The sequence below is a fragment of the Neopsephotus bourkii genome, unplaced genomic scaffold (genome assembly GCF_033783945.1).
Source record: "Neopsephotus bourkii isolate Nb327-2 ecotype Australia unplaced genomic scaffold, CSIRO-AGI_Nbou_v1 NB_168, whole genome shotgun sequence".
NCBI lineage: Eukaryota > Metazoa > Chordata > Aves > Psittaciformes > Psittacidae > Neopsephotus > Neopsephotus bourkii.
In genome coordinates this window covers 2,711,504-2,724,756 of record NW_026900684.1, presented here as the reverse complement: position 1 = coordinate 2,724,756, position 13,253 = coordinate 2,711,504, and the positions used below count along the sequence as shown (strand labels likewise).

At 38.7% G+C, this 13,253-nt stretch overlaps 1 protein-coding gene and 1 long non-coding RNA gene across 4 annotated transcripts in view; one reads left to right on the top strand and one right to left on the bottom strand.

Moving 5' to 3' along the window:
• MTMR7 (myotubularin related protein 7) overlaps positions 1–7,071 on the top strand; it is a 43,476-nt gene extending 36,405 nt beyond the window's left edge. For all 3 annotated transcript variants that reach the window (XM_061370918.1, XM_061370900.1, XM_061370910.1), the window contains 5 exons: positions 47–96; positions 1,476–1,676; positions 2,874–3,014; positions 4,903–5,029; positions 5,493–7,071. In XM_061370918.1, coding sequence (XP_061226902.1) covers positions 47–96; positions 1,476–1,676; positions 2,874–3,014; positions 4,903–5,029; positions 5,493–5,852 — 879 coding nt within the window. In that variant the 3' untranslated portion in view covers positions 5,853–7,071. The remainder of the gene's footprint in view (positions 1–46; positions 97–1,475; positions 1,677–2,873; positions 3,015–4,902; positions 5,030–5,492) is intronic.
• The window catches only part of LOC133221866 (uncharacterized), a 120,322-nt gene extending 112,994 nt beyond the window's left edge, over positions 1–7,328 (bottom strand). The window contains exon 1 of the long non-coding RNA XR_009728080.1: positions 7,168–7,328. This is a non-coding gene — a long non-coding RNA (uncharacterized LOC133221866). The remainder of the gene's footprint in view (positions 1–7,167) is intronic.
• Positions 7,329–13,253: the final 5,925 nt, after the last annotated feature.

The window sequence follows — 13,253 nt, the reverse complement described above, 5'->3', positions numbered from 1 at the left end:
GTGTCAGCTCTGCTCCACAACACTGAATGCAATATTCTCATTTTAGGTGTTAATTGAAAAAGACTGGGTTTCCTTTGGCCACAAATTCAACCACAGGTAAGGCAGTGCTAAGGTTTTTCTATATATATTTTTATGTAGTCAGTATCTGTTTCCATTCCAATTTTACTTCCTTCTTGACTTACAAAGTATACAAACGGAATGCCCTCAGGAAACCACCATACCCTTTCTCCTATGATGTAAATTTGCTGCATGGAAAAATCAGAGTCAAATATTTTCATATCAATCTGTCTTTTCCTATACATGCACTCCAAGGGTGCCATTGGGAATCCTCAGTGCTGGTCTTGTAGTTGCTATAAGCATTGAGAGAGCCATGTGAAAGTACTGTGTTTGTGGCTTGCAAAATCCCTTTGGATTCCACCGTATCTTTCCGCAGTGCCAAGACTCCTCATGTAAGTTCCTGATCAACAAAGTCTACATCTTCCAGGATGATACTTCATCTTAGGCATGTCTGCAAGTTATCTATGACATAAAACACATTCCTCCTATTGCGCTCTGTTCTAACAAAATAGCAGGATTTGTTCTGAAGCATCAAGTAAAGCAGAGTGGAAAGTCATCTATTTGGAAAAGTAATTTTGCACATCCATTATGTAACTGCTTTAAATGTAATAAAAATGTTTGAAGGATTTATACATTTAGGCATGCATAAATATCCACATTTTCTTTCTTTCTTGTATTTCCTTTTAGTTTCTGTAAAGATAAAAAATCAATTTTTATATTGGAGTTTAATTACATTATATTGCTTGATTTGAATATGATTTTCTTGTAGTTTAAAAAAAACCAAAACAACCCAAAACTTTCAGGAAATCTGTGTAGCTCCACACCACTTGTGAAATTCTAGCAAGAATTACTACATTTCAGATGTCTATTGATGGTGAGAGATATTACGAAATGTAATCACCACTGCTAGCTTTGGTTTGCAGTACAGTGTTGCTGTATTTTCTTTGATGCATGAAAATAGTAGAAGTTTTGATTTTTAGATGTTTATGGAATTTCCATTGATTGAGATATACATATATATACACACACAATAGATAAGCAGAATAACTGATTGAAAATGATTCTTCCTATTATGTAGATTTAAGTGATTGTCTATGACATTTTTGTCAGTAAGTCATTGCAGTCATTCTTATGACTTATTTTACTGTGGTATAACTTTATATTAACACCATTAAAACGTAGCTGTCAGGAAACAAGACACCCATAAAAGTATTATTTTTGTTTGTATTTGATAAATTCTGCTTTCATTCTACTCCACAAATATTGCATCATTTTTGTAAGTAAAACGATATAGTGGCAGTTGAGATTTTATAAATGAACTTTGCACAGTAAAAATGAGGGGTTTGTTTTCATTAGTTTTCATTCAGTTTTCCTAGAGGATTTCAGGTTATAATTGAACCTATCTTGTCTTGTTTCAGGTATGGCAACTTAGATGGAGATCCAAAGGAGATATCCCCTGTTATTGACCAGTTCCTTGAGTGTGTTTGGCAGTTAATGGAACAGTTTCCTTGTGCCTTTGAATTCAATGAGAGATTCCTCATCCACATACAGCATCATATCTATTCTTGCCAGTTTGGGAATTTCCTGTGTAACAGCCAGAAGGAGAGACGAGAGCTGAAGTATGGAAGTCTTTTCTTTAGTAGCATATTTATGTATGGAGCCTGTGGGCGGTGGTGTATTGAGGAGTCAGACATTTGCCAGTCTACTTGTATGTGCTTTCTTAAGGGGCACAGTGCAGTGTAGAATTCTTGGCCGTTGTCTTCTAGCAACACCGATTAATACAGGAAAAAAAAAAGTTGATCCCCTGCAGTCTGGCTCTGCTGGGAGTTTAATCCACGGTGTGCGTGACAGGGATTAGGGAAAACTGACAGGAGCATTAGCCCTTCAGCCATGTGGCCCTACCTTTATTGCAGCATTGACAACAAACAAGGCAAGCTGTCACTGCAGCTCTAACACAAGATGATATTAACTCTAGTTAAGTTCTCAGTTTACGAGTCACTGCTCTTCTGTGTTTTAACCTGTCTTTGGATCTCAGGACATTTTATTCCTGATTTCTTCAATACTTTCTTATGAACAGTTTTTTTTTGTCTGGTAGCTCTCTCTCAGACTGAGCCAGCAAACTATCCTGATGTCTGGCTCCAAAGCAATTATCAACTAACCTACCTACCCCCAGGCTCAAACAGAGACAGTAATATCATTCCTGGCAGTGCTAGTGTTCGTATCTGCTTCTGGGGCCCTGGTTCCTCAGGCACATCATGATACCCACCATTTACTCATGCATCCTGATCCTATCAGCAGTAGTCATGAGAGGCAGGACAGAGTTGCTGCTTGCTGCTATTTGGCCCCTTTCACTGCTCAAATCCAGAGCTGCCTCAGTCCCGTAGTCCGTTTAAAGTCAAAACCTTCAGAAGTCATCCTATGCCAAGACCTAACTAACCTAACCTACTGAGAAATGAACAGCTTAATGGTGTAGGAGTGCTTTTAAATGCAGGGATCCCTTTGGTGTAGAGATTGGTCTGAAAGCTAATTTTAGGGAAGCCATGAACTCGCAAAGGAACCCGTTTCTCCACCTTATTCTCACCCCCCCCCCCCCCCCCAAAAAGCTGCTCCAGTTGCCTTTAGTGAACAACAAAGGAATATGGCTCTCTTGTTTTTCTGTATTTGTAACTTTAGACTAATTCTGTTCAGGAAGTATAAAGCAGATTATAAATGAGTAAGTACAGAGCGCTAGGATGTCACAACTAAGCTTTAGTTATATCTGACTTTAATATCTTTTAATTATTTTTATATTTATATATATATTTATTTTTTTTTAGAATCCAAGAACGAACGTATTCACTGTGGGCTCACTTGTGGAAAAATCGTGCAGATTACCTGAATCCTTTGTATCGACCTGATCACAGTAAAACCCAAGGGACCCTGTGCCCTCAGATGGCTCCATGCAACTTCTTGTACAAGTAGGTAGAATCACTTGCTACTAAGAATTGTAGGATGGTAGGATGTGTTTGTACAGAACAGAGTGCCTTTGTATTTAATATTTCTTATTCCATAAGGTGACTTTTAGAGAATTCAGCCTCAGATGCTATGTGTTTATTCCTTGTATGCTCATAATCAGCCAACACCTCTGCACCATTTCACAACAGAGTATTAGTCTGAAAAGAAGCTTAAGATTAAAGCTATATTGATAGTTGTGTGTCCTCATTTCATGGTTACTTACTTCTCCCACTGAGAAACGTCTCTTTCAGTTCTGTTCTCATCTGCAGCTTCCAAATTTCAACTTCTTCCATTCCATGATTTTGTGGTATTTATTTGGATCAACTGGTGTCAAAAATAAAAAGAGACATTTCAAGAAATGATAGGGTTTCATTGCTAAAACAAGTGTTTAGTAAAACAAACAGCAGAATTCCCCAATGTCGTTGCTATACCTCAAAGAATAGTTTTATATTTTTTTTCAAAATGTAGTATCATGATTTTAGAAATAATTACTCAAGTCAGAATGTCAATAGTAATAATTGTGACATGAATCTTAACAAAGATTATGAGAACTTGAATAGAAATTAATGAGAACTGTGATTTAGGTAAAACTGTCTAATTTGTTTTCTAGTTGCAAGTAAAAAGTACCTGTTAAAAGTCAATAAATATCCTAAATGACAGAAACAGAATTCTTTCATGTCTGCTGTTCCAGGTCACATCCACTTTAAAACAACTTTAAAATAGTCACTAATAGTATTCTTTAGGATAGTGGGATTTATAAAAGAACTATTGATACTGCATATCCTCCATCGGATGAGTAATCCTGTTGATTTTAATGGAACTACTTGGGTGCATAAAGATTTCCGAGCATGAGCTATCAAATGATAAACTTAAAAGGGAACATGACTTAAACAGTATACTACTGGGGTAGGAATAATTAGGTATGTGTGTGCTCCACCAAGGAGCATGCACGTACTCTGAAAATCTCTGTCAGCAACTTGGCTGGACAGCTGCAGCTGACAGCAGGCCTCCTGGTTACTTAACATGTCTGGCGAACTTCTTACGTGCTCAGAGCGTGACCATGGCCATGTATTGCCAGGAAGACAGAAGATGGGAGGAGTGCTACAGTAAGCTATAGACTTACAGTTTAAATCCTTTCCTCCTGAAAACAAAACATCAACTCAGCTGTTTAAATAAAGGTTTGTCAAACAATTCCACAGAACAAGGAAACTTGCCAACATATGCATGTCATGCTATTTCCTTAGGCCAGTTTAAAACGTCAGTTTAAATTTCAAGAGAATAGGACACTCTTCTATACAGTGGAGGAAAAAAAAGCCTGTTAATTGCTGCACCTCACCACTACCACCCTCACCATCCCCTCTCCTGCCCCAGACAAAAACAAGCACATAAAATTTCAAAGTTGACTTCACAGGAAGCAGTTGAGAACTAGGATTATGAAAAGCTGCCCGCAACCTCAGCTATTTTATAGGTACCATTCCTCTAAAGCCCAGAGTGTAGAATAAGAAAATAATACAGCCAAAACCTGTGTTCACTGAACACAGGTGAACCCACAACCGTGGGATCCAAGTCCAAAGTACACTCACCTTTCTTTCTGTTGTGCATCATAACTGGCTCAAGCTGTTTATGTCCAGAGTTGCATCTTCAGGACAGAGCCAACACAAATGAACCATATTCATATCATATTGAATGAACTTAGTGTATGCACTCTAACAATGATTAATTCGTGAATGGATCATTTAGGACAACATGTGTCTGGAAAAACAAATAAAAACCCCTGTGTATTTCAGTCTTCTCATGCCACCTCACCAAATGAGAAAACTGCCCAGGTCAATTGCTTTCTGTCAATTCCAGGTTCTGGAGTGGTATGTACAACCGCTTTGAAAAGGGGCTGCATCCTCGACAGTCAGTTACTGATTACCTGATGGCAGTGAAGGAGGAAACTCAGCAGCTGGAAGAAGAGCTGGAGGTCTTAGGAGAGGTAATAAACACTTGATGCCTCAGACTTAACTGATGGTAAATGAAACCCAATTCCATTCACTGCAGAGTCCCCTACATGCTACATCCTTTTTCACCATGAGGATGTTCAGCTGTCATCTTTGCTCTCACAGAAATTACTGTTTTACATTTCAGACACAACAGTGGACTTTCTTTAGGGATAAAATTTAACCTGTGTTGGTACACAAATACTACTCCTGAAAGGAATTTTATAACCTTCTGTAACTCAGAAGGAATTGTAACTTAGGCTGTTGTAATTCAGCATCGGCTTGCGATACACTGTGCATTTCTCTTACTCCATAAATGCAAATAGGCAGATTTAAGGGTGCAAATTGGGTTAGGCTCTGAACTTATTTTATTTAAAAACAAAAAAAGGCAGAAACAGGTAAGAGGATTAGCAGGCCCTAACTATATCAATTTAATATCTATTTTTATCTTTATTTCAGAGATTGGCGAACCTTCAGAAATCACAGTTAAATGATAATAAAGCCAAGAGTAAGCAACAAGACGAAAGCAAACATTTAGGGCTTTCTACTTCCAGCAACAGCTTAGCTAACACTCCCCAGGAGTATAGCAACGATCTGAAATCATTCCCATCCCGGAGCCCTTCACAAGGGGATGAAGAAGATTCAGCCTTGATTTTGACACAGGACAATCTGAAAAGCTCTGATCCCGACCTCTCAGCTAACAGTGATCAGGAGTCTGGTGTGGAGGACTTAAGCTGTAGGTCTCCAAGTGGGGGTGGCTGCTTGCCTAGTGAAGACAGTGGCAAGGATTCAGATGAGGCTGTGTTTCTGGCGGTCTGAAATACCTCCACAACAGTGAGGACCCAGATTAAGTCAAATCCCTCGCAGCCTGGAACGAGATCTTTTCAACAGATGAAGAATGGGAGTGGTGTGTGGCCTAAAGAAATAATCCAAAGAAAGGGAACTGTGCAATTGTGTAAGTAAAGATCAAAGCGGAACAAGCCATTATTAAAGACATAGTGCTAAAGAAAGGTAGTATCTGCTGTTGTATTTAGTTAAGCCAATGTGGTATTTATCGATGCTGTATGTAATTATTCCTTACTTTGTACATTTCCATAATTATTTGTTGTACAAAATATTAATTCTTCTCCAAAGAAGTGAAATTCCAAACTACTCTCTTACACATAGGGACAAGGTTGAAGATTCCTTAGTTTTAGGCTTACTCGTGAATCAGTCAAAACTTATTTTTGTAGAGCTTTTTTGCCTTCAGACAGTGTGCATATTCTTCACTTTTTTTCATGGGAGGTGTTAAATTTTGAATTCCAACAAATACTTTGCATATTCTCCTATTAGAATCCTTTGCAGCAAAGTAAAACTTATCAAATGGATGTGCTTGCTTAGGGGATAAATGAAGCTCTGATCCTGCAAAGAAGTCCTTCGGCAAGCAGCTGCTGCTGCTGCGTATGAATGCACCCCCTTTGTAACGATATAATATTTATAAAGCCTTCCTGGAGAAGCACCCCTTTATAATGATATTCCATTATAATGCCTAAGTACATTAGACAGTATGCTCTAGCATCTTTATGTTTTATTATCAAGTTAGATTGTTGATACCTTACCCTTGCTTCAAACCAAGGTAAGATATAAAGGTAAAATTTTAAAGGTAATAAAGCCCCAAATATCTCCAGCCTATTTTAATTCCTACTTGAAAATGTTTTATATGGGTAGGAGCGAAGTACATACACAGCAGAAACAACAGGGAATCCTTACAAATATCACTTACGGAAGCATCACTGAATTCAGAACTAAAGAAAGGTTATGCCCATAAAGGAACTGTTATAAAGAATATTATTGTTCAAAATAAGCCAACCACAACCAAGGCTGGGGCTTTTTTATCCTCACACAAGATTTCCCTGTCAGTATTTGCCCACCTGAACGGAGCATGCACTACTAATTTAAGACTGATTCACCATGACAGGAATTTTAATCTCAGTGGAAGATTTTTCATATTTTTTAAGAGTAGGAGTAATAGCTTTCATAACCATAGGTACAGAAGAAACCACTGAAAAAACTGGGGACTCCTTATCAGGGACAGTTGCAATAGGACACAGGGGAATGGGTTCAAACTTAAACAGGGGAAGATCAGGTTAGATACAAGGAAGAAGTTCTTTATGGTAAGGGTGGTGAGACACTGGAACAACTTGTCCAAGGAAGTTGTGAATGCTCCATCCCCAGCAGTGTTCAAGGGCAGGTTGGACAGAGCCTTGGTTGACATGGTTTAGTGTGAGGTGTCCCTGCCCATGGCAGGGGGGTTGGAACTAGGTCCTTTCCTACCCGAACTATTCTATGTTTTGAAACTTACTAAAAAGGCTTTCATTTGCGGTCTGAATTCTTCAAAGGTTTTATCTTTTTTTTTTTTTCCTTTTAATTGAAGCAAGCAATTAAAATATATTTCATATGGCTGCTCTTTCCTGCTTGAAGGCAATGTGGTATTGAACTCTAGTAAAGCAAAGCAGTAGTAACGCAAGTCTACTTAATTGACTGCATTTCATACGACTCCTTCAAATACAGACTTACAGGCAAAATTAAATTATATAAATATACCTCAACTTAGAAGCTTTAATTATTCACTCTGCTGTTACAGAATGACTTTTCATTCTGTTCTGTGAACTTTTATTATTAAAAATGAGTAGGTAAACTTCAGCATTATTGATGCCCTCTTAAGGGAGCTGCTGTCTTTGAACAAATAATTCAATTTCTAACACCAAGATTTAACTTAACATTATCCTGGCAAGGCCAGATCCTCAATTTGATAAATCACTGTATGTCAAATGGAACAACAAATACAGCTAGGATCTATACTCTGTTGAGAATCTAGCCTTCTGGGTTTTAATCTTTATGATTTTTTAATAAATGAAAGCCCTGATTTTAATTGCACTTTTTAGAATGTTTCATATTTTGAATATAGCCTGTAAAATTTATGGTATTAAAGGAGACTTTGAACGGGGTATTCTCAAGCTCAAGAAACATACCGCAGAGTCAGAAATGAAAAAACACACAAATATTTTGCCTAAAAATGTGTTTGAAAAGGGGCAATATTACTGCAACCTGTGCAATATTATTGCATTCTTGAAATGTTAAATTATGTATGATGCTATTGTGTCCTATTAGGCATGTCTAGAAATAAATGCAGAACAGCAATATATGCAAATTCTAAGTGCTGTCTTCACGTCGCTTATGCAACTCTTTGTAACTAGCTTTACAGCTAAAATACCAACACACTAGCATTTTATATTAAGCATTTACTTTGCAGCCCTCTGTGATTTTGCATTAGCTACTGCAATGTGTGTAACTGTGGCATTATTAGCCTGCTGCAAAATACTTTTAAATAAATATTATGCTATTTCACACCAGTGAATGAAACCAAGGTTTGCTTTCCCACTTTCTGCAATATAGTTCTTCACTTACTCAAGAGTAATTTTGTCACCAAGATCAAAGAATTTCTGTATCTTCCTTAATTCAATATTTGAATACAGTAGTTTAAGCTGTGGAGGAATCTACAATTGATAATGAAGAACACTAAGGCTCCTGTCTACTCAATTATTTATACGGGAGCATGTTTAAAACCTTTATTATTTTATTTGATTTTTAAGGAATGTGAAAAAGAAGGGATGAGAAAACCACATTATATGAACTACACCGATTTCTTGTCACTCAGAGGGTGCTCCCCTCTGCTGCAAGTCCTTGCAAATTTGGCGTAAGACCATTGTAGTTTGAAAGAGGACACACATGAACACAACCACTGGAAAGTAAGAATGAGAAAAGCATTATAGATTTCTGTTGTGTAATGCCAGCCTCACTAGTTTCAGACTGCTCTTTAGTATGAAAATATGCATCTAAAGACACTGAAGGCAATGGGATCAAACTACTAAAGTTTTCGCTACAGAAGATCATAATCTAAAGAACAGAAAGATCATTGTCACAGCTACAGGCTGAGCAGAGAAGAGATTCAGAGCAGCCCTGCGGAGAAGGACTTGGGGGTGTTGGTCGATGAGAAAATGAACATGAGCCAGCAGTGTGCACTTGCAGCCCAGAAAGACAACCGTATCCTGGGCTGCATCAAAAGGAGCGTGACCAGCAGGTCTAAGGACGTGATCCTGCCCCTCTGCTCTGCTCTTGTGGGATCTCACCTAGAGTATTGTGTGCAGTTCTGGTGTCCTCAACATAAAAAGGACATGGAACTGTTGGAACAAGTCCAGAGAAGGGCCGCAAGGATGATCAGGGGACTGGAGCACCTCCCATATGAAGACAGGCTGAGAAAGTTGGGGCTGTTCAGCCTGGAGAAGAGAAGGCTGTGTGGAGACCTCATAGCAGCCTTCCAGTATCTGAAGGGGGTCTATAGGGATGCTGGGTAGGGACTCTTCCTTAGGGACTGCAGTGACACGACGAGGGGTAATGGGTTAAACTCACACAGGGGAAGTTTAGATTGGATATAAGGAAGAAGTTCTTTACCAAGGGTGGTGAGGCACTGGAATGGGTTGCCCAGGGAAGCTGTGAATGCTCCATCCTTGGTGGTGTTCAAGGCCAGGATGGACAGAACCTTGGGTGACATGGTTTAGTGTGAGGTGCCCACCACATTCTTTGAAGATAGGGGCAAGCCAGAGCATCAGTTTACACATCTTTAAAGATGCTTGGTGACACAAACTAATAGCAATTAAAACCCAGCAACAAGGAGGTAGCCTTTTCAATGGAGATAAGCATTTTGTCACTGTTGACCAGCTAACTGAATGTTTTTATGCAGATGCTGCCCTGATCTGTCTACAAGTCATAAAGTTTATCACAAACATCAGCTGTGGCAATGGGGTCCCTCCATGTGCAGGGTAACAGCGGAATGTAGCTTTTAGGGTGGCTGGTCACCCTTACACTCCATAGTGCAGAGACAAGTAAACACCACAATGACAGCAAAATCCTCCAAGGATGGGTAAGTCACAGACAAGTCATCTGGGAAGGGAGGAACATAGAGCGGGGTAAGTAAAAAGTAGAGTAACTTACCACAGTATTAAGACTACTGAATAATGTGCCAAAGACCTAGGGCTGAGTAAACAGCAAAGCCAGAATTCAGGGAGACCAGAAACATTACCAGAGAGTGGGGCTATGAGAAGGAAAGGTAAAATAAACATTCAGCTTTAGGTTATTTAAATTGCCAGTAAAGCATCTGGAAGCAGGAAATCAAATCATGTTAAACCTTAAAATAAACTTTTAGTATTTTAATATAAACCATTCAGAAAGGAAGCTAATGAAACCTTTACAGGTCCACCAGAATTGCTACGACTGAGTTCAGGCAAGGGCACATTTTGAAGTTTGCTGGTTGTCAAGGTTATTCAGATTGGTTTACTCTGTTTCTGAAGACTAAAGAACATGGTTCTTTATGTTAAAGTATTTTCATATTATATAAATAAGTTTGCTTTGTAGCTTACTACTGAATATAAATTTGATCTCTACAGGTATGTGACCAAAAGAAGGCATTTACAGAAGCAGTAGCCAGAGATGCAATACGAGTTTTCAAAGCCCATTTTAGTGAAGGTGGCTCTAAGAATTACTGCTGTGGAAAGGGCTAAACAGGAAAAGCTCAAATCGCTACATGCAAAGATCATAAGGTTTGTTGTTGAATAGTTTAATGCACCCATTTCCAACGCAGTTCTGTACCCAACCAAAGAGTCCTGCAATGCCCAACTCATTATGCAGGTTAGACAATACAAGGCATCTTAAAAATCCCAAAGCCTTTATTTGCAAATTGAACACATTACAGCATTTAAGGTTCAGAATAACAGACACAATAAGGCTGTGATAACTGACTTAACTTTGCTGCCAGAGTTTTAATTCAATTTTACCTGAAGTTCTCTTAAATCTCTCATTTAGAAAGATTTCTCATCTTTGAAGGAAATAGAAAGAAACCGGACATAAACAAGACTAAAATATTTCTAACTTCCACATCTGGTCAAGGTCTAAAGTGGCAAATGTGCAGAAGTATGTACAGAGCAAATAACAGAACTATAGTAGATCATTAAATACTACTTTGAACTAACTTTAGTATAGTCTACGGCTTGCAGTGGTGGCTAGCATAGCTGTACATACCTGCTAATCCCCATCTTTCAGAAAGGTTAGCATCTCAAATACACTGAAATCTAGAAACAGCTTTCTTCTATAAGCAGTAGCAGAATGTACCATTAACAGCTGTATGCAGGATCACTCTAAGATGAAATCTACTTGATTTTCAACTTGTATTTTGAAATTTCTCGTCCGCGATAGCATCAATTACAATTGCTATATACAGAATTCTCTTCTGATTTAACTAGTCACTTAACTCTGGGAGGAACAAGAGGTCTAAACTGAGACAAGAAAACATTCAGCATCAAGATCAGGTATTAAAATTAAGCAAAACCCAGACTCAATTAGCAGTTACAATACAGAATGTACCTTCACCCCAAACTGCTGCAACCTCATAGACAAGCTACCTCCTTTACTCTTGTATTTCTTGCTCATTTACTTCACTTTTCCACTTGGCAGAACACCTCAGCATGAGCATGACACAGTGCAAGGCTCTTCAGAAACAAGACACTGTATGTACCCTATTATTCCAGTTATCAGAAGAGTTCACTTGACACATCTCAAAGGATTATAGAATATGCTTCCAACAGCAGCTGCCACTCTTTTACACTTCATAGGGAATTGTTTAAAGCTGGATTTACATCTACATGCCACATTTTGGCCAAGGTAAGGAGTGTGCTTAACAGTGAACAGGGTGCTAGAAACCAAAAACCGTAACTCTGTTGGTAGAATGTTACCAATGTTCCAAGTATTCTGGTGAAGGTATGAGGATTACCTACAAGAAAACATGTTCCCATTGGCACAACCAGTGTAGAAGTACAAGAAAAGAAAGCAAACCAACCAACCAGCAGCTAGTTGGCTTATCCTTTACAGGCCAGGAACAGGCTGGCCATAATTGCATGTGACAGGATACCTGTAGCTAACCCAGTAAACCACTGTTGAATACAGAGACTTCTTTTGTAGAGGATGGGTCTGTGACTGCAAAAGGGTCTAAAAAATAGTGTGTGTGTATGTGTGTGTGTGTGGGGGGGGGAGGGTGGGGAAGAACCCTAACAGGAACAGCAATATCAGCTATAGAATAGAAAGAGAGGAAACAGAAGACCTTGAACTTTCATATATCCCTGAACACCAAACACTGTACTAAGAACTTGCATTGAAGAGTGTAATTTTCTTCTAGACATTCCTCTGCTATCGTCAGGACTCCACAGAGAAGTCCTGAATTTGTAAATTTGCTCATGAAAGTAACATAAGAGGGAAAGTTCAAGTGTTGACAACTTACACTAGTTTGGGAAGTAAATCCCCTGGACATCTGGCTAGAGTTCAGCCACAGTGAAGCACCGTAACACATCACATAACAGTAAACAGGAGGAGGCAGGAGGACAGAATTATGTAATTCCAGGACATTATAAAAAGTATAAAGAACACAGAAGCCCAACTCAGGAAGAGCAGAAGATGTTTGGTTATCTGTTCCTTTCTCTGCTTACAAGGAAGAAACAACAAGAACAAAACAGTCCTGCTACAAAATTGTGTGTCTAGTCTTTAAGTTTGTTAGCTAGCTACTCAGAAAAACATCCAAACCAAACTTAACACACTCAGCACAAAAATAGATGGAGTTTGCCAAGGACACTGATGACTCTAACTCTTCTCCACAGCTGCAGAAACCACACTACTCAGAGACCCAAGTCAAGAACCACCTGAAAACCTATGCAATCTTATTTTTAATTAGGGCTTCAGTTAGCACATTAGCAGAACTGCTATGTCAATATACAAGCAGTATTATACACAGCCAATAGAAGCAGGTTTTGGAAGAGGATACTCTAAAATTATTGCTTAACCATGGCACTTAAGCCTGTTGATTTTTTCTGGCACCTAAGTATCTTCCTTGGACCATATTTCTATTTTCTTAGGATATCTAACCTCATAATGCAGACCATCGTTACAAATTAAAATCCCATCAAATACCAGTGAATAGTTTACTCAACTCAAAAGGCAGTAGCTTAAAACAGACAACCACAGTACTGTACAGGGCTGAGACTAAGGTCCCATTTTAAGACTGCACAAAGTCTGTTCCACAGGCTGGTGACTTAGATGATTTCTTAACTTACTCTTCCCCTAGAAGAGCATCGTGTTTAG